This window comes from Ptychodera flava, chromosome 5, assembly GCF_041260155.1.
Source record: "Ptychodera flava strain L36383 chromosome 5, AS_Pfla_20210202, whole genome shotgun sequence".
In the NCBI taxonomy this organism is placed as follows: Eukaryota; Metazoa; Hemichordata; class Enteropneusta; family Ptychoderidae; genus Ptychodera; species Ptychodera flava.
The window spans coordinates 19,802,834-19,822,696 of record NC_091932.1 but is presented as its reverse complement, the minus strand read 5'-3'; the positions used below and the strand labels follow the sequence as shown (position 1 = coordinate 19,822,696).

At 36.5% G+C, this 19,863-nt stretch overlaps 1 protein-coding gene and 1 long non-coding RNA gene across 2 annotated transcripts; both read left to right on the top strand.

Annotated features, from left to right (window-relative positions):
* Positions 1 to 815: 815 nt before the first annotated feature.
* Positions 816 to 7,531, top strand: LOC139132526 (uncharacterized). The gene is made up of 3 exons (XR_011552341.1): positions 816 to 1,041; positions 7,046 to 7,109; positions 7,454 to 7,531. It is a non-coding gene; the product is annotated as an uncharacterized lncRNA (long non-coding RNA).
* Positions 7,532 to 11,681: 4,150 nt separating this feature from the next.
* Positions 11,682 to 18,588, top strand: LOC139133200 (gamma-aminobutyric acid type B receptor subunit 2-like). Its single transcript, XM_070699639.1, has 5 exons — positions 11,682 to 11,803; positions 12,112 to 12,234; positions 13,101 to 13,247; positions 15,510 to 15,701; positions 16,192 to 18,588. Exons 1-5 carry the CDS (start codon positions 11,705 to 11,707, stop codon positions 16,345 to 16,347), a joined length of 717 nt encoding a protein of 238 aa, XP_070555740.1. The 5' UTR covers positions 11,682 to 11,704; the 3' UTR covers positions 16,348 to 18,588.
* The last annotated feature ends 1,275 nt before the right edge of the window (positions 18,589 to 19,863 follow it).

Sequence of the window (19,863 nt, the reverse complement as noted above, 5' to 3'; positions counted from 1 at the left end):
ACAAAAGAAGACCGATAAACAAAAGGCACCAAAGAAAAAAATCACACAAAATCATTGTGAAAAGGGGGTCAAGTAACAGTTAATGTTGACCAAAAATTACAGCGCGAATGTCCACTATATGATGGGGGTAAAGATATATACATTATCATATGAGGCAGAATGCGCCTTGAGGGACAGACATTTTGATTCTGTTTTGATCTGCAACTGGGGGAGGCGCTCATTGTAAAGCTCCTGGAGTAAGTACAATTTCATATCGTCTAATTTTTCGAAAATCGAAATTTTCCCCAAAAGAGTTAACACGGGGATTGCTGTCATTTTGAATTCAAAATATCCGTTATAATCTAAGGTAATTTGTTTCTCTAGACTAAGTATCAACTTTGCTCGACGATCACTGGTTTTTATTCTTGACTGGATAAGAGAATAATTGAGAGTGTAATCGAGGAAAGTTTGAGCAAAACTTTGTCTTTCATGATGGGAGCGCTTACTAGTCTACCTGAGTAGACATACCTCTCTTAATTGGAGATGCTCAGATCTAAAACTCCGAGCAAATGCTTTATTATTTACTTGACATATCCGATATTATGTAGACCTAATTTTGATAAAAGATAATGATAACAAATAGTTTGCTCCTTTGTATAAAAATGTGATGTCGAAGTAAATACGTTGATTCATAGGTGACAAGTTAAAATTAATGCAAAGACAATGGCATCATACCTTACTGGTTCCCCGGCATGGTATGCGTGGCAGTATTCATACGTGGTGTCGGTATTTTTTATTCATCCATATTTTTTTTGCATGCAGGACATGGATGAATTTGACGAAAGGTACGATGAGATGGTTTCCTCGCTTGACCTTGGCTTTGTGCTAAAACTGTATCATACCATGGGCTACGATGGGGTGTGGGCCATGGCGCTGGCCCTTAATTCATCCGTGGGGAGACTGCCAAACGGCAAGAGGTTGGAAGATTTCACGTACGATGATAGGGGCATGAGAAGCATCTTCTTCGAAGAAATGAGCAGGTTGAACTTTGAAGGAATGACAGTAAGTTCATTGTCAAAGTACTTTACTCGATGGGTTAGAGTTGGTTTTCTCATTGAAAGCGGCTTATTCTCAGTGAAGTATGTTTTCAATACACTGTATATATACAGTATTTTATCGATCTTGATGTAAGTTGCCATTATTCTTGAAACGCTCGGAGGTTCATGCTGTTATCATTAACATGTAGAGCAAGCCTACCCAGACGTGTCGGCGACACAAGACGAGACGATACGTCTAGAGAAAACATCGTTTCTGACCTAGGTTTTAGATACATCGCACGGAGATACGTCACACTCTTTGATTTCATGTGTCTTATTTCAGTTATTGTCCTATGACAAACTGCAGCCTCCAAACAGGCAGTGGCTGGCTGCGATTTAAATGCTGTCATTTGCCTTTGATACAATACTCTAAATGATTTCTACACAAGGGCTTTTCAGACATACACGCAAGTACAAATTGGTTACTGGCCAAAACGTGACCGCACTAAATCATATCTTTCTATCGACAGATGAAAGTAGCTAAAAACTCTCGAGGCAGGATTTTTTCTCAGACGGGGATTTTAAAGAATCATTTCAGCCATTTCACCCAGAAGTCGAACCTGATGAAAGAGTTTTTTAATATTCTTTATCCAGACTTTATAAAAATTGCAAGACAATCACAATATCTTTACGATATCTTCTTGCATTTGTACAAGCAAACCAATACTTGAAACTAACTGAGCTGACTGCATGTGCACTGTGCAAATACAGTATTCTACCACAGACAAAGAGAATCTGTGTTTTTCTTTGTCTGTGATTCAACCTTAAGGTAGTATGCACCTCGAAAGTGAAAGACTTTAACTTTAGCTGAAACTTTCCTCAGTGAAACCTTCAACCATTCTCTAACCAAACCAAGAGTAGAAATCAGGGATCACCGTGCAAACATTGGTCCTAGAGAAAAAAATTACCTGATGTTTTCGGATACTTGAAATTCAAAATGGCCGCCATTACTCTGTTAACCCTACGGGGAAAAGATAAACTTTTCGAATTTCGAAAACTAAGACGGTAAAATGTTTTCTTACTGTAAGAGCTTTAAATGAGCCCCCACATGACGTGTCACATCGTATCAAGAAACTTCAACCACCTGGTAATGAACGTACCAACACGCGTTTCCCACCCCCAATCATAGTACGCTTCACCAGCAGAGAAGTCCGCGACTCAGTCTATAAGCAACGTAAAAACTTATCACGGTTTAAAACATCCAATCTTGGTTATGAAGTGGAAAACGACATATTCGTCAACGACAACTTGACACCCAGAAGAAGATCTTTATTCACCAAAGTAAATACAAGACGGAAGGAATGCGGTTGGAGATACATGTGGACGCAATATGGTAAAATCCTCACAAAGAAAGATGACCAGTCGCCCACTCTATACATTCCAAATGAAGAGAGCCTTACTAAAATTGTTTGAACTTCTCCACAGCGTAACGTGTAGTTTCACTCAACATCGGCGAGTCAACAGACTATTCCTTGTCAGGTAACTACAATTGCAAACCATATACTCTGGATGAATTCAATGACAATGACTCTCTTTTGACCTTGAAAACTTTTTCAGCTCTTCATTTGAATATCAGATCGATCAGAAGTCACATTGATGACCTGTCAGCTATTCTTTCACTTTTGAAATGCAAATTTTCTGTCATTGCCCTTAGTGAAACGTGGTTGGAGCAAGGTGTTGATACATCATTATGTAACCTCCCTTCTTATAATTTCATCCATAAATGTAGAATCGGTTCTAAAGGTGGAGGTGTTGGTCTTTATCTACACGAATCACTGTCATATTCTGTAATTGACTCTGTTGTACTAAGTCATTGCGAATGCATTTTTGTTGAAACGGTACTTGATAATACTAAGGTCATAATAGGCGTTATATACCGAAAACCAAATACATCTACTGAGGAATTCCTGATCAGTCTGACAGACTGCCTTGATAAATTAAGTTTGAGTAATAAGAAATGTGTCTTGTTAGGTGACTTCAACATTGATGCAGCTGGGAACAGTAATGTGTTCAATGATTATATCGCTACTCTTAATGGAAATAACTTTTATCAAGTTGTGGATATACCGACTAGAGTAACTGGTCATAGCTCAACATCAATAGATCATTGTCACGTAAATTTCCGTGATTATTTCATTGAAGCGGGTACTATCGAAATTGATATAAGTGACCATTATCCTATTTTCGCAATTTTTAAAGAGCTACGACATGTATTCAATGTCAAAACATCTGATTACAAGCATGACTTTTCCTCTTTTGATCCAGTCTCTTTTAAAGCTGACTTGGCTAATATTTCTTGGTATGATGTTTATAATGCAAATGATGCTAATGCTGCTTACGATAATTTTTACAAGTTGTTTCATGATATGGCGATTAAACACGTACCAGTTAAATGCATAACAATGCCACGTAAGCGTGTACGGAAACCTTGGTTAACAAAAGGTCTCCTGGTTTCAATTAAAAACAAACAAAGGATGTTTTCTAAAACAAAACGACACTGTGAAAACTCGCCAATTCATCAACAGTACAAATTATATCGCAATCTGTTGACTAAATTACTGAGGAAGGCCAAGAAGAAGTACTTTTGTGACAGACTTTTTATGTCTGTTGGAAATGATCACAACACGTGGAGGACTATCAATGAAATACTGAACAAGAATTCTAAAAATACAGCTCCACAAAAATTAAAAGATGATGGTAATCCTGGTAAATTTGTTACCAAAGGTAAAGATATTGCAGAAGCTTTTAATTCTTTTTTTGTTAAAATTGGGCGAACATTGGAATCACAAATAACCTGTACTACCAATTTTAGTGAGTATCTTCATGATCGACAACCCCAGTCATTTTTCTTTCATCCTGTTCTGCCATATGATATACTCAAAGAAATTAATTCACTAGATCCTTGTAAAGCTATAGGTTTTGACGAAATACACCCCAAGCTTGTAAAAGAAGCAGCTGATTATATAGTAGAACCACTTGCTCATATTATTAATACGTCATTATCCCAGGGTATATTCCCGGAAAAGTTAAAAATGGCAAGAGTAACCCCTATTTTTAAAAAGGGCTGTGCATATGAAATTGGCAATTATAGGCCTATTTCTGTATTGCCAGTTTTTAGTAAAATCATAGAATCTGTTGTAAATACACAACTCAGTGTATTTTTGGAAAAGTTTGACGTTCTAATCGACAATCAGTATGGCTTTCGCAAGAAGCATAGCACAAAATTAGCATTAGCAGACCTTATAGCTGAAATATCTAAGCAAATTGACGATGGTTATGTTACTTTTGGTATTTTATTGATTTTAAAAGGCTTTTGACACGATAAATCACACAATTTTATTATCAAAGCTAAGTCATTATGGGATTAGAGGGTCGACTCTGAACTGGTTTAAGACTTACATTGAAGGCCGACAACAGTATGTTAATATAAACAACTGTACTTCAAAAACTCAAATAATCCCTTGCGGAGTTCCACAGGGATCTATCCTAGGCCCTCTTCTCTTTTAATATATATCAACGATATCAGCAAATCATCTCAGATATTTCAATTCAGGTTATTTGCTGACGACACCAATTTATTTTATTCAGATAACATACATAGAATTGATCTGGATATTTTAAATACAGAGTTAACAAAAGTACATACCTGGTGCAAGTCCAACAAGCTTACTTAATGTTGACAAAACAAACTACATTATCTTTAAAACTGCTCGCAGAAATTTTGACCCTCAGGGTGCTTTATTTGTTGGTGATTCTGGCAATTCAAAATGTTTTTTCTGCTATCTATCTTGGGGTTACTCTGGATTCTTCTTTAACATGGAAATATCATATTGAAACAATTATCAAGAAGGTTAGTCAAAAAGTAGGTCTTATATCATATTTACGTCATTATCTTCCAAAATTAATTTTATTGTTATTGTACAATTGTTTTATTCTCCTCATATAATGTATTGTATTGAAATATGGGGAAATGCGTATAAAACCTATCTAGACAGGATTTTTAGATTACAAAAGAGAGTGGTCAGACTGATAACTTTTTCTAGTAAAATTACACACAGTGCTCCATTGTTTCAGCAACTTGGAATTCTCAATGTTTATAAACTTTGTAAGTTTCAGACCTGTATATTTGCTTTTGACTAAAAACTGGTCATTATGGGCATTCATTAGATCGTTATGCTTCATCAATTTCACATACATATGAAACACGTTTATCTACTGGCGACAATTTTGTTATTCCAAAGGTAAATTTAAATTAACTCAAAATAATATATATTATTCTATTGCTAAGCATTGGAACGAAATTCCAAGGACGATAAAATCTGTACAATCAAGAAATTTATTTAAAACCTCACTTAAAAATTTTCTTTGAACTCAGAACAGTGAATCTCTGTATTTTTGGTTTTTATTTGTTTTCACCTCGCTGTTGAAATGTAATATGTACTTCTTGAAAAGGATGGCAAACTATATTACTATGATATCATGATTTGTATGAATTCTGGGCCAGGGACTTGATTAGTTCCACTAGAACTACTTCCCTGGTCCCCACCAGTAATGTTGACACATTTTTTACTGGTGAAATAAAGTCATTATCATTATCATTATCACAAGTGGTAGATCAGAAAATAATTTTATAAGTCTGGGAGTCCTAATATCTGTCCCTGAGGCACATTCTACCTTAAAAGCTAACTAACAAAACCTAGCAGAGGAGATAGCAATAAACTCTTGATGTTAGTCAACATGACATTGTCATTAGCAATGTCACGTCAGCGCCTTAAAATCCCCATCGTCCATGTTTGGTAGCCGTCCAAGGGGACAGAAGCACAGAGAGAATATTTATTTGACTTATATGCTTTTTTAATAGAAACTTGAATATTCCCAACTCTGCTATCGAGACTCTGGCTTATTTGTCCATAGTTCGGTTAAATCTAGAACACTGTTCATCCGTGTTGAATTCTCATAAATAAAAAACCAGGAATAAAATTGAGATGGTGCAGCGTATGGCAGCCCGATTTTTTTCACAAACAGGTATAGAAATATAAGCAGTGTTAAATCTATGCTGGTAGAGTTACAGCGGGAACATTTACTATTCAGAAGACTTAATGTGACAGTTTGCCATCCTGTATAAGATAATCAATAATCTGGTTGGCATTCCAGCTTCCGACTATCTTATATGTAAACCAAGCCGTTCACGAGCCAAGCACCGCTGCTATAGCAACTAATATCTTCAAATATAGTTTTTGCTCAAATACATCTATGTCTCTGAAATACTTTACCGGCTGTGGTTGCCGAGGTTCTCAGTGTGGTATCCTCCAAACAGGGACTGTAAACAGCTAAAATTAAATTTATCGCGTTTCGGTGTCCCGTTTTGTGACTGGAAGTAGACTTTAATGGAACTTTGAAGCTGTGCCGGCTGGGTTGTATCTCTGATAAAACCCCTCGGCAGCCACGGTTGACGTTTTTGTGCAACTCTGAAAGGCGATAAAAAGTTGAGCACTTTACAGTTCCTGGCGTTGCGCCATCGGGTTATAAATGATGCTGGACTGGTGTATACTGTAAATGTAAATGCTAGAATTACAATGTAATTGTTTCAATGATTGCGTAGTATTATATTTCTCGAAAGAGTGCTTCAGCTATAAATTTTGCATTGGAGAGGCAATTAAGTAAGACATGGAGTTTGATCTTGATGTAAATTTTAATCGAGCCATATTAGCCAAAAGAACGAACGCTTTAACGTCCTGTGTCCTTCTTGCCTCAGTATTTCAACTGGTTTCATTAGAAGAGTAGAGAGCGGTGTCTCATTTAAGGACTGTAATCTTTACATATTTTGTAACTTCTTCTTTATTTACAACTTAACCCTTTAGTTTTAGTTGTTTTGTTTTAGATAGATTTATTCTACAAAATTGAAACTTCTGCCGCCTCTTCTATCGTAAGGTCAACAAATAATAGATATATATCTTTGCATTATACAGGGTCCGGTTATATTTGACGCCACAGGAGATAGGGCAGGCGTAATTACCATTCGCCAGGTTTATGGTAAGTGCCCATCATACCGACACTATACAAAGCACTAGAACAATCATAGCTTCCCTTTCAAAACTTTGAATGGACGCAAAACAAGGAATTTACCAATTCTGTTTTATGCGATTGTATTATTGCGTATTTTCTCGAATATACTAACGATTACGATATATATATATATATATATATATATATATATATATATATATATATAAATAAGTATATATATATATAAGCGAGATGAAATGATGATCAACTTTTGTTGTTTAATAAAAATCTATCTGTGCGTGTGTACCTTGCTTTCCACCAGTTGTCAGAGAATGATGAATTAATTATTTATATTTGCCGTATGTAATTAGATAATCGTTTCGAAAAAAACGGATACTTCTACCAAGCGAGCGGCGAATTAGTCTGGAAGGAAATTCCACACTGGGGAGGTAAGCATTTTTGGCTTTGTTTAACTATCGTCGCATATTATAGTGCTTACCATATTCCGACTCATAAGCGTCGGAAATTGAAGAGGTACTATAGGTGTAGCTGTTGAATGTTATCTGCGCGAGGCATGTCTAATAATTCTCACGACCTGTAAGAATTAGAAATTTTTGGATCCAAAAGTAAAATTATTATGTTCAAATGCCACAGATGTGCTTTCTAATGATGAATGCGACTCTACTACGAGTTATACGAATCCAAAAAATGTGCATTATAGCAAATAACTCTAATCAAATTTCCCAAACACGTACAGTGGCAGCTTAAAACCCCCAAACAAGTTGATTACATATATTCTCATTGGCCAGGAGCCAATCGAAATACTAAGGTTTCGAGCGCAACTCATTCGCACGCCGTTCAATACGCAAACAAACAAGCACACATCCACCAATCATGACGCCACAGGTAATAATATTGTTACATGAAAACGCAAAGCAAATGACAAGTACAAAGTCACTGATTTTAAGTGTTTATCTTTGTTGTAAAGGTCCTGCTCCGGATAAAAATCTCGCTTTAGTACTGTATGCGAAGGGTCTCCGTTTATAACGGGAGACTTTTGAAGGAGCATTTTATGGTCATTAACCCCGGGAACATTTTTTCGGACACTCAAAATTTTGCAATGCTTATCTGGTCTTCTTTTTATGTGACCCATTTCCGTAGCCTCTCGCGTGACTGAAGTTTTAAGCGTCTTGTTTGTTTGAAATCTACAACTGGATATTTTCCCATTACATTTTACACAAGGTATATAGAAACCAATTTGGAATTCAAAAGGCGGTAAATTTCAGGCAACTTGTGTCTATTCACAAACTTTGCTCGGTGACTCCAAGTTTTATTCTTTACGAGTTTCAAGTTTCTCCTTGAAAAGTTTGAGCAAAAGTTAAGAGTTTCTTAATGTTTGGAGGAGCTAATCATCTTATGATTTTGACCGATATGGCAGACTTCGTATACAGCGATGGTATTGCCAAAAGGGTGCCACTTTGTCCTTATAAAATGTGTTGTGACTCACGTGGATCAATAAAATAGATTCTCAAACAATAACCTCTGCGAGTTGTCCCAAACTTTTGCCGATTTTGTCTTGTTTTGTGTTGCTTTACAGATTTTATACCATATGACAAGCAACAAGAAGTTTTGAAACCTCTTCACATTCGCCCAGCAATCTTCTATACAGTGGTAGCGTGTTCCTTCATGGGGATCGTCCTATCCGTTGTCTTCTTGACGTTTAACATACGTCATCGCAGAGAGAAGTAAGTCTTTACCTCTTGCTTCTTTGACCTTTGCCCTCGTATAATCCTCACCGTTACCTGTGGTGGGCGCAGTCACTATCGAAACCTCTTTGCACCATGTGCGTATGGGCAAAATGTTTTTGCCACTGTTAATGTACAGCACTGTTTGTTCTATTAATTTCCAATTAGTTCTAAATTCAGGACCTTTTAGATAGGTCACAACATTGATGTATCATAAATATACCGCTGTTGTTTTCACGTCCTAGCCAAACTGGACGCTGTATTTGCACCAGCAATTATAACCAGTTTGGCTGCATTCACAAAAAAGTTCTTAGATTTTTTCAAATACCCCCTAACAATCTCACACTGTGTTCAAGTCCCCCTTCTGACTTGCCATAATTTTGAAGTCCCCCTCAAAGAAAGGCAAATTAAAATGTGACCGATATAGTGCTTCGTCTAAAATATCAAATCATAATACACGGGAGTCTATTGGGCAAACTATTAACATTTTCCCCACAAAAACAAGCTATATCTCTACATTTATATGTGTGTGATAATTCATGTAAATATATTTGCTTGAAGTGGCAGGTAAAAAGTGCATTGTGTACAAACATTTGAATTTGGATTTTATCGATAATGTTGATTCACTATACATTGTAGTCTATAAGAAATGTATCGCGTATTTTCTATATTAAACTAGCAATATCTGTTCATCTATAGACGTTGGATAACTGATATAAATGTACTTGATTAGCATAGGGTGTTTACAGGTGCACATGTGTACAAGAAATTTTATTTTGGAATTTCGCCGAAAATGTTGATCTATTTTACACAGAAGTCTACGACAAACTGTGAATAATTTTTTCCCAATATAAAACTTGCAATATTTGTATATATATGGACGCTGAATAATTGACATAATTATACTTGATTAGAAGAGGGTGGTTACATGTGCATATGTGTACAAGAAATTTGATTTTGGAATTTCGCCTAAAATGCTGATCCACTATACATTGAAGTCTATGAGGAAACAATGAATAATTGTTGTACGCTACAAAACTAGCTAAATTTTTGTATTTATAGACGTTTGATAACTGATATTAATGTACTTGATTAGACTAAGGTGGTTACAAGTGCATGTGTGTGCAAGAAATTCGATTTTGGAATTTCACTGAAAATGTACATTGTAGTCTATGAGGAAACTACTAATAACACATAGGTTATCATCTCCCCAACTGTTATTAAAGGGTGTTTGACATGCAGCTTCCAGTTAATATTGATGACACTATGCACTATTCTAAAAAGTTTGTATTCTGTCGAAGTCTTCAAAAAAATGTACATACGGAGACATGAACGTTTGACACTGAACTAGACCCAATATATTGTCAATGGGAGAATGTTATCAAATAAGTTATCTTCCAAATTGTTATTGACGGTTAAGTTGAAACTGTTAGTCATTGTAGAGGACAATTTTGCACAACAGAGGGGTTGGGTAAGTAGAAATCATGACAACCTAAATCTTTTGCCTCAAGGTGGCCGCTTGGATCATCAATAAATTGTTTGATATACCCTAACATACTCCCATTATATATACCCTAAAACTTGCGCCCAAAGAGCGCGCCGAAAATGGAAATGACAGGAAATGAAAGTGCCAGAAGGTATTTGGAAATAATTTGTAATTCAATAAATTTTCAAGTCCCCCTTTGTAATGTCAATTTTTAAATTTTTTCAAGTCCCCCAAATCTCCCGCCCCTCCAAAGTTGTTTGTGAATGCAGCCTTACAATATGAGAGACCGTATTATCCATCATAGCATATGACGAACAACTTAAATACTATGTAGAGAAATTGTATAAATTAGTTATTTTGAATACTCTAGACAGCCCGGCATTCAATATGGCTGTCAAATAGCAAGACAAAGACACTGGCGTTGTAAGGCTTTTACAACGTCGGACCTATAGTTAGCTGCAGAATTTGCGATTCGTGCGAAATTCTGGCATGAGGTTTCTGATTTGTTTTTTCTCTTATTTTTTCGAGATTTATCAAGATGTCAAGTCCCAATATCAATAATATTATCATTTTCGGTTGCGTAGTTGCATACTTGTCGGCTGTTTCGTTCGGCATAGACGCAAATGTCATTTCAGGAGAGACACACAAGTCTTTAATGTGTCAGGTAAGCGCAAAATCTAATGGACACTGGCTACAGTGTTAGAAATGGCTCTGCGACCATATTGGAGCGTATCTCAAAACAAATAGATTTCACATACTCAGGTAAATGATAGTACAACCTGTCAATTGTCAAGTTGTGACAAATCAGAGAGAATTTAAACAAAATGGTCCTCTGGCGCCCAGATTTGACGTCACAGAGAAACTAACAAACGCGTACATTAAGTTTGAACGAAGTCGGTTCATGGATTTCTGTGAGGCAACTTCGAAGTGCAAGTACAGACGCTCGTATGGAAGGAGTTTAATCTATTAACCACTGTGGACGAAACTTGGGTTACGGTTGTACAGAAGAAGACGTCATATTTGAAAAAAGAAATTGGTTCTCAACAACAAAAGTATTAATGTCACTCACCAATCAAGTTTTGCATCAATATCTCAAGCTCGCCTATCTCTATGACATTGCTCAAATAAAAAAAATAAATTAAGTGAACTGAGTAAATGGTACATGAAATTTGTAGTTCTTCTTCAGTTATTAGGACAATGCCTTAAAGCGCAGAATAAAGTACGTGAGATTACATTGGCGAGTTTGAAGCTGTACAACTGAAAATTTTGATGTCGTGCGCTATAAAACCATGTAATGTGATTTCGTATATCTCTGGCGAATATTGCTCTGACGCACTCTTAATGTTATTGCAATCTCTGACGATTCTTTCTCTTCGTTACTAGCCTCAAGCATGGCTGTGTCCTTTGGTTTCACTATCAGCTTCGGAGCAATGTTCAGCAAGACTTGGAGGATACATAAAATATTCACAAACAAGACTTTAATTACAGTGGTGAGTCATTTTCATGGCTTAGCAATTACTTTGACTGGATTGCATTTAAAAGACTTACTGAAGCTAGTAGTTTTATGTTATCAACATTGATCCGCAGACATTGCCACAGGGACAACCAACATGCGTCGGTTCTGTCTGCCCGACTTCACTCCAGCAAATCGAAGTTTTACCATCAAAAAGTCTATGGGTAAAGTAAGTTTTATGTAATGTCTGCCGGTAAATGACAAGTTATCCTATCGTAAGGAAACTAATCGATCATGAAGGGTTCTTGATATACAAATTTCGTTTTCTTACTGCAACGTCTTCAGAAAATCCGAGACTGGCGTCTCCTGCTTCATGTTGTATATTTCCTTTGTGCCGACATTGCCATTTTGCTGACGTGGTTTAAACTGGACCCGCCGAGAGCTGTCACAGTGGAGCTTCCGGAAGAGGTATAGGCCCTATGTCTCTATTTTGTTTATGTAGCAACTGCATCGATCTGTCTGTCTGTCTGTCTGTCTGTCTGTCTGTCTGTCTGTCTGTCTGTCCGTCCGTCCTTCAGCCAGCCAGCCAGCCAACCAGTCAGTCAGTCAGTCAGTCAGTCAGTCAGTCAGTCAGTCAGTCAGTCAGTCAGTCAGTCAGTCAGTCAGTATGTATGTATGTATGTATGTATGTATGTATGTATATATGTATGTATGTATGTATGTATGTATGTACGTACGTACGTACGTACGTATGTATGTATGTATGTATGTATGTATGTATGTATGTATGTATGTATGTATGTATGTATGTATGTATGTATGTATGTGTCTATGTATCTATGTGTCTATGTATCTATGTATCTATCTATGTGTATCTATCAATCTATGTATCTATCTATGTATGTGCGTGCATGGTTGAGTACTTACGAACGTAGGTAGATACATGTAGCATAAACCCTGGGTCTATGCATGTAGGTAGGTAGGTAGAGGAAATTGGTTTGGGTCTTCCCGCCTAGGGCACCAAAGTACACATCAGGGCCGGAAAGATACTTTTACATAACCCGACCCTTAAATGTAATCATGACCTGCACTTTGGAAAGTATACATTTATGCACACACGTCCATAATCCCAGTTTGTGAGAAGTTTCTTACCGCAGAACATATCAGATAACCCCTTTCCTGAATAGCTGAGAAAGTTGACCTACAGCAAAAGCTTTGGCGAAAAGAGCTTTTATCGAAAGTTTGAACTTCATTTAGATGCAACTCGTATCTGAAATTTCAACGTAAACTTCCACACTGAACGTAACGTATCGGATCACTCAATACTATCGCAGGTCGACGAAAATGGGAAGGACTGCGTATACTTGCCAAGAGTGGAAGTGTGCGTTTCCAGATACATCAACCTGTGGCTGGGCTTGATTTGTGGCTACAAGGGCATCGTCATCCTCTTTGGGGTGTTTCTGGCATGGGAAACACGACAGGTACGTGAATGGAAGACGTCATGGCAAGTTAATGATTCCCTTTGCCTTCGTCGACCGACGCTTGAGTTCCGGTGCTGATATTTTGAAGTCAAGTGTGTGTGAAAAATTGCTCCTTAAATTGAAGATCTTTCTCTTGCCGTATTTGCAAGGCCTTAATAATATGAAGTGTAATATTTTCGTTTTGCATCTGTTTATATTTCCATTTAAGCGTGAATTTGGCGAATTGCAACAAGTTTCGAATTTTCTGAGTTCTAATGGTACTTTGTTGATTTGCTCGTTTTGGGGAGTTTTCACTTCTTTTTCTGGGAGGGACGATGGAAATCGGGGGGGGGGCTGACTTTTCAAACGATAATCAATGGAGGATTTGGTCAAATTTTACAAGAGGCAGTTTGACAGAGAACTTATAGTTTACAAAGGATTTGTATGACATTACCAAATAGAACCGAAAATTCAAAAAAGCTAGAATATAACACGGTTTATTCTTTATAAAGTGTGGGGACAATAAGCTTATCAATGGATTCCATCATCAACAGGTGTTGGTTTTAATGCTAATGAACAAACAAATCCCGGCTTGAAGCACAAAATGGATTGTAAATACTGGATTCTTGTGTCACAATGACATTTATGCCCTGAAAAAGGGTACACCTACAACCTCACATAAATCAAATGATATTTATGCCCTGAAAAAGGGTACACCTACAACCTCACATAAATCAAATGATATTTATGCCCTGAAAAAGGGTACACCTACAACCTCACATAAATCAAATGATATTTATGCCCTGAAAAAGGGTACACCTACAACCTCACATAAATCAAATGATATTTATGCCCTGAAAAAGGGTACACCTACAACCTCACATAAATCAAATGATATTTATGCCCTGAAAAAGGGTACACCTACAACCTCACATAAATCAAATGATATTTTTGCCCTGAAAAAGGGTACACCTACAACCTCACATAAATCAAATGATATTTATGCCCTGAAAAAGGGTACACCTACAACCTCACATAAATCAAATGATATTTCTGCCCAGAAAAAGGAGTACACCTACAACCTCACATAAATCAAATGATATTTATGCCCTGAAAAAGGGTACACCTACAACCTCACATAAATCAAATGATATTTATGCCCTGAAAAAGGGTACACCTACAACCTCACATAAATCAAATGATATTTATGCCCTGAAAAAGGGTACACCTACAACCTCACATAAATCAAATGATATTTATGCCCTGAAAAAGGGTACACCTACAACCTCACATAAATCAAATGATATTTATGCCCTGAAAAAGGGTACACCTACAACCTCACATAAATCAAATGATATTTATGCCCTGAAAAAGGAGTACACCTACAACCCAAACACATCAAGTTAGTTTGAAATCATCAGCTACTGTCGTACCACCATAGCTGTTTACAATCTCGTTATGATTCAGCGGTTTTCAATCTATATCAAAGCAGCTGGTAAACAAACAACAAAACTGCGCATGCACAAATGCTGGCTAGTCATAGTAGAGATAGTTAGTGAACACAGTGATATTGAAAAAAAAGCACTGTTACAAGTTTCAAGAGATCTGTCGACATTGCGCAACACGGAAACCGTGCTAACATGAAGGCCAGACTGAATGACAGAAACGTCCATGCTTTAACATAAACCCACTTTGACACTCGCTAACAAGTAGATTACAAAGTCGCTAATAGCTAGTTTCTCAGTATTGTTGTGTTTCGAGTATCGGCTTCAGTGTCTCGTTCAAATCCCAACAGCATTATGAAATGCCAAGTGTTTAGCTTCTCAACAAAGGCAATATGTTAGAAAGTAGCATTTCCTTGTCAAAAATTGCACTAAAGTCCGGATAAATTGTCGACAGAAGCGACGGCCATGCCGTATATGGCGGCCATGTTACCGTCAATATAATGATTTTTTTTATTCTGTGAGGAATAGAAGAAGAATCTGGAGTAAAATAAATAAATAGAGCGAAATTCTGAAAGATAGATAGATAGATAGATAGATTGATAGATAGACAGATATATAGATAGATAGATAGATAGATAGATAGATAGATAGATAGATTGATAGATTGATAGATAGACAGATATAGATAGATAGATAGATAGATAGATAGATAGATTGATAGATAGACAGATATATAGATAGATAGATAGATAGATAGATAGATAGATAGATTATTACACTATCAGTATCACGTCTTATTTAAATACTAATCCATATTTTACCTTACTCAATGCCACAGGTGAAATATGCCGTGTTGAACGACTCTCGACATATCGGATTCGCAGTGTACAATGTTCTGGTGATGAGCACTATGGGTGTTCCCACTGTCGTGTTGATGAGACCCGAGCAGACTGAAGCCAAGTTCCTGATCAACGCCCTGTGCATTATATTCTGCACAACGGCCATTCTCTGCCTTGTGTTCTTACCAAAGGTATGGAATTCGTCATTTAACGCAAGAGGTCGTTTGAGGCCATGCATCATATGGCTAATGTTTCTTCTGACGCCCCCTGGCTCTTACCTCAGCGAAACTGAAGATATTCTTTACACGTCAGATGACAATGTCAATCAATCCAGTTCTGGTATCCGAAAGTGAGTCTGCGTCCGAAAACCAATATATGATGCTTATGTAATCATGGAAATAATGCATAAAATTCGCAGCTATTTGGGCTTCAAGAAACACATTTGGATAATCACTTTTTCGAATGAAATTTAAATTCCTATCAAAGTTGTTAGGTACTCGCATGTAGTCAACTTGCAATCAACTGCCAATCAACATCTGTTAGAATCTAATACTATCGACCGTTCCGTGTCACCTTACGCTCTGTAACAGTTTAAAAATGAACTCTTTCAGGAATATTGTCTCAAGAAGAATCAACATATTAATGAGACTGTAACATTCGCACATTTGTGGTATTTTCCAGATACTGGGAAATCGTCACAACACCATTAACGTAACTCATGATGACGGACTTCAAACATTATCAGCTACTGGCGGTACCTCGACAATTGCAACAAGACTGCCCTCAACGTCCACAGAAAGGAATATCAATCTCGCGCCAGTCGCACCGGCAACGTAATTTTGTAGATCCGTTGCTGATGGGGTCAGAGATCTCTAAATAAAACAACAAACAAACAGACAGACAATACAATCTGACGTTGAAGTGTTAAAGTATGAGTAACAGATTATCAGAAATGATGTTAATTTTGCATGTAGTGTATATTTGTTCGTGAAATGTTCTTAACGTTTTAGCATACATGTCTGTATGTATGTATGTATGTATGTATGTATGTATGTATGTATGTATGTATGTATGTATGTATGTATGTATGTGAGAGAGAGAGAGAGAGAGAGAGAGAGAGAGAGAGAGAGAGAGAGAGAGAGAGAGAGAGGTGTTAGTGAAGAGTCTTTATGTTTTCAATTGCTTTATACTGTTACTGAGCCTTTTCCCTGTCAACTAACTGTGTGCTTTCATCGAAATGCAGTAATTTACAAGTAGAATAAAAATACGTGATGTGCGTTTCTGTTACACGTACTGAGAAAAAAAAAACTAAAGTAATATTAACGTCAGCTGTATATATGTTAGTTTACCTTAAAATATTTACACAAAAGTAATTGTTAACAATCATTTCTTGAAAGTATAATTATTATGCACTGTCGTAATGCCTCGAATTCATTTTATTGGAAAAGACGTCGACCCCTCACGTGGTGTTTAAAGTTTATTACTTACGAGCACTTCGCGTAAAATATTTTTTATAAATATAGTCGGACTTAATTTACAAACTAGGTTTTGTAATGTTAGAAGATGATATCACATTAAGGCGAAATGCTACAGAATGTTTTGCACATCGAATGTAATCCTGATGGGAAAACTGTCAAGTATTTAAGGTAGAATGCGCCTCAGGGACAGATATTCCGATTCTCAAATTTGTACAATTCTCTCTGATCTATTACTTGTGGAGGCTCATTCAAAAGTCTTGAGAGTCAGTAAACTTTTAACCCTTTGAGTGCTAGCGCTGTAATTGTTCCCACCTAAATTTTAGTGCAACATTTTTACCAATTTTTATGAATTTTTCTGTAATTGTTTTATAATTTTGGACCAAATGGCCATCTCATTTTATTGGCAACAGTTTGTTATCAAAATTTTGACAAAAACCTGAAAAAAATTGACTGGAGTATATTTTCTAAAGGTGACAAAAAGTTGACTTTGGCGCTCAAAGGGTTAACCAGCTTATTTTTGTAAAAATCGAAAATTTAATTTTTCCTCACAGTACCTCACAGAGTTTACAGCGGAATGGCGGCCATTTTGAATTTAAAATATCGGTAAATATTAGACAACTTACTAATCTATTGTCAAAATGTCCACGTCGATCCTTGATGGTCGAATGTTCCTTGTGGAAAGTTTGAGAGAAAGCTGAAGTCTTTAAGTTTTAGGTGCATGTTGCCAAAACGTAAAATTTGTTGATTAGTTGAATCATCAGATCACAGAGTCGCTAGGGTCTGTAACAAAATGTAACTTTTTATCAATCAAATGATTTAAGTGCATATTTAGAAACAAAATAAAGATTCCCAAAGAAACAAACGTAAGCATTGAATTTCGACAATGGACATGAAGTCTCACCATTTTCATCTTACATTTTCACCTCACAGTAAAATTAGCAGTTTTACATCAGCAAGTTACTAATTTGCGTATTTAACTAACTTTCCCAATAAGGATATGAGACCGGAAGGACTCTAAAAAGTTAACGAATATGTGAATTTAACGATTTTTCCAATATCGTGTCAGCTAATTTATAATTTGTATACTTAATGAGTTTTCACAATTTGGCATATATAGCTTGAACGACTCGACTAAAGGCAATTACACTTGCTATATAAGGCGGTCACGGTGATGCAAAGACAACAGTAAAAAAAAATAGTATTTTATTTCAGTTAATTACATGTTTATATACTTAATGACCTTTGGAATTAATCTATGGTGAATGCTGTCCATGGTGTCGATCGTAACACTTTCAATGAAGTTGCAAACATGTGGCAAAAGTTTAAATTCACAGACAACTTCAATATGTACTGCGACACATCAGCATTTTCAGTTCATATCTGTTTATCATTTTTGTTCGGTAAAGCAGTTTCATGTTATTCTTCTCGCTGAAATATGTTGAAACACAAAGACTCTGCCTTGATAACAAAATATGTAGTGTACACCATGTGCAATGATATTGTTGACAAATGAATTGTTGTCTGGCCTTAATTCGGATGCCTAAGATTAGATTTTACCTCACACACATGTGCAGGCTGTGTTGACATGGTGAAAATAAGATATTTCAAAGCAGGTAGAGTAAACAACCGTTTGTAAGTGATTTCTTGGTGGGTGGGCGGGTTAATTTTTCTTCAAAAGCGGACTGGAAAATTGTATTCTCTCGCTCAGCGTGCAACGATTGACTGACAGGGAGTAATATGTTTCATTTGTTACCGGACCTTTCCGTCAGGAATGGTAAAAACATATTGTAAAGAGAGGGGGAGGGGAGTAGTCGACTTTTGTAATTTGAGAAGGCAGTTGGGGAGTTTAGTATGAAGAGTGGAAGCGGAGAGATTGTTGAGTGAGGGGTTATGAAAGGGAAACACGAAAACGCGGAAGAGGAAAGATTTTTAAAACTAGTACAAACGTTGTCGGGGAACTACTGCAAGGCCGTGTATTTCATAGGCCAAAGTAATTAAATTCTTTGTTTTGCGTCCACTCTAAATGGGAAAAGGTACGCGTCTAAGCGGCTGAAAAACACACACAAGAAAATTAACACAATGTAAGTTGATTGCAGCAAATAAAAAATTGTAACAAAATTTTAGTTCAGAAAAGCTAAGCGGTCATGTCCTAAAATTTCCTATTCAAATACATTGTGTGTGTTTTTCATGAAAACCTTAAAAACCTACGCTGGTGGGGACGCAAAACAAAGAATTTAATTACTTTGGCCTAATTTATGAAGGCGTCGGTACTCCCTAGTTCAGATTACAAGGTAACGAACATTTGTTGATCTTCGTAACGTAAGCCACATAATCTAATCGTTTATCAACTTCGCGAGATTTGCACATAATTGTAAAGTCAAGAGTATTATCTATGAACACGATTGGAACTAATTTGGGATAATTGGATTTTCATATTTTGCAAATTTCTCAAAAGTGTTAGGTGCCATAGAGCTGAATGTTGCAATATCGCAAATTACTCATAAAAACAAGTGTGAAATATAAAAAGAAAAGCAGACGAGATTGTATTTGTAGATTAAATCGACATTACTTAACCATCCAATTATCCAAAATTAGTTCCAATTGTGTTTATGTCTTAGATACTGATTTGAAAAGGGGATAAAATACGAACTAAAAATCCAGTCTCAGATACAATTTTTTTATTAAACATGGGAGACACTAGATTTTCACGAGAAAAGTCTTTAAAATAAAAATTACGTGTAATAAATCCGATAATACATATTTTTGCCTATATTGTCTTTGTTACCCATGTCCTCAACATTACATTCCACTTTCTTTCAACCCCAGGTATCACGGAAAGTGCATGTATTAACCCCCTAAAAAGTATGAGACAAGT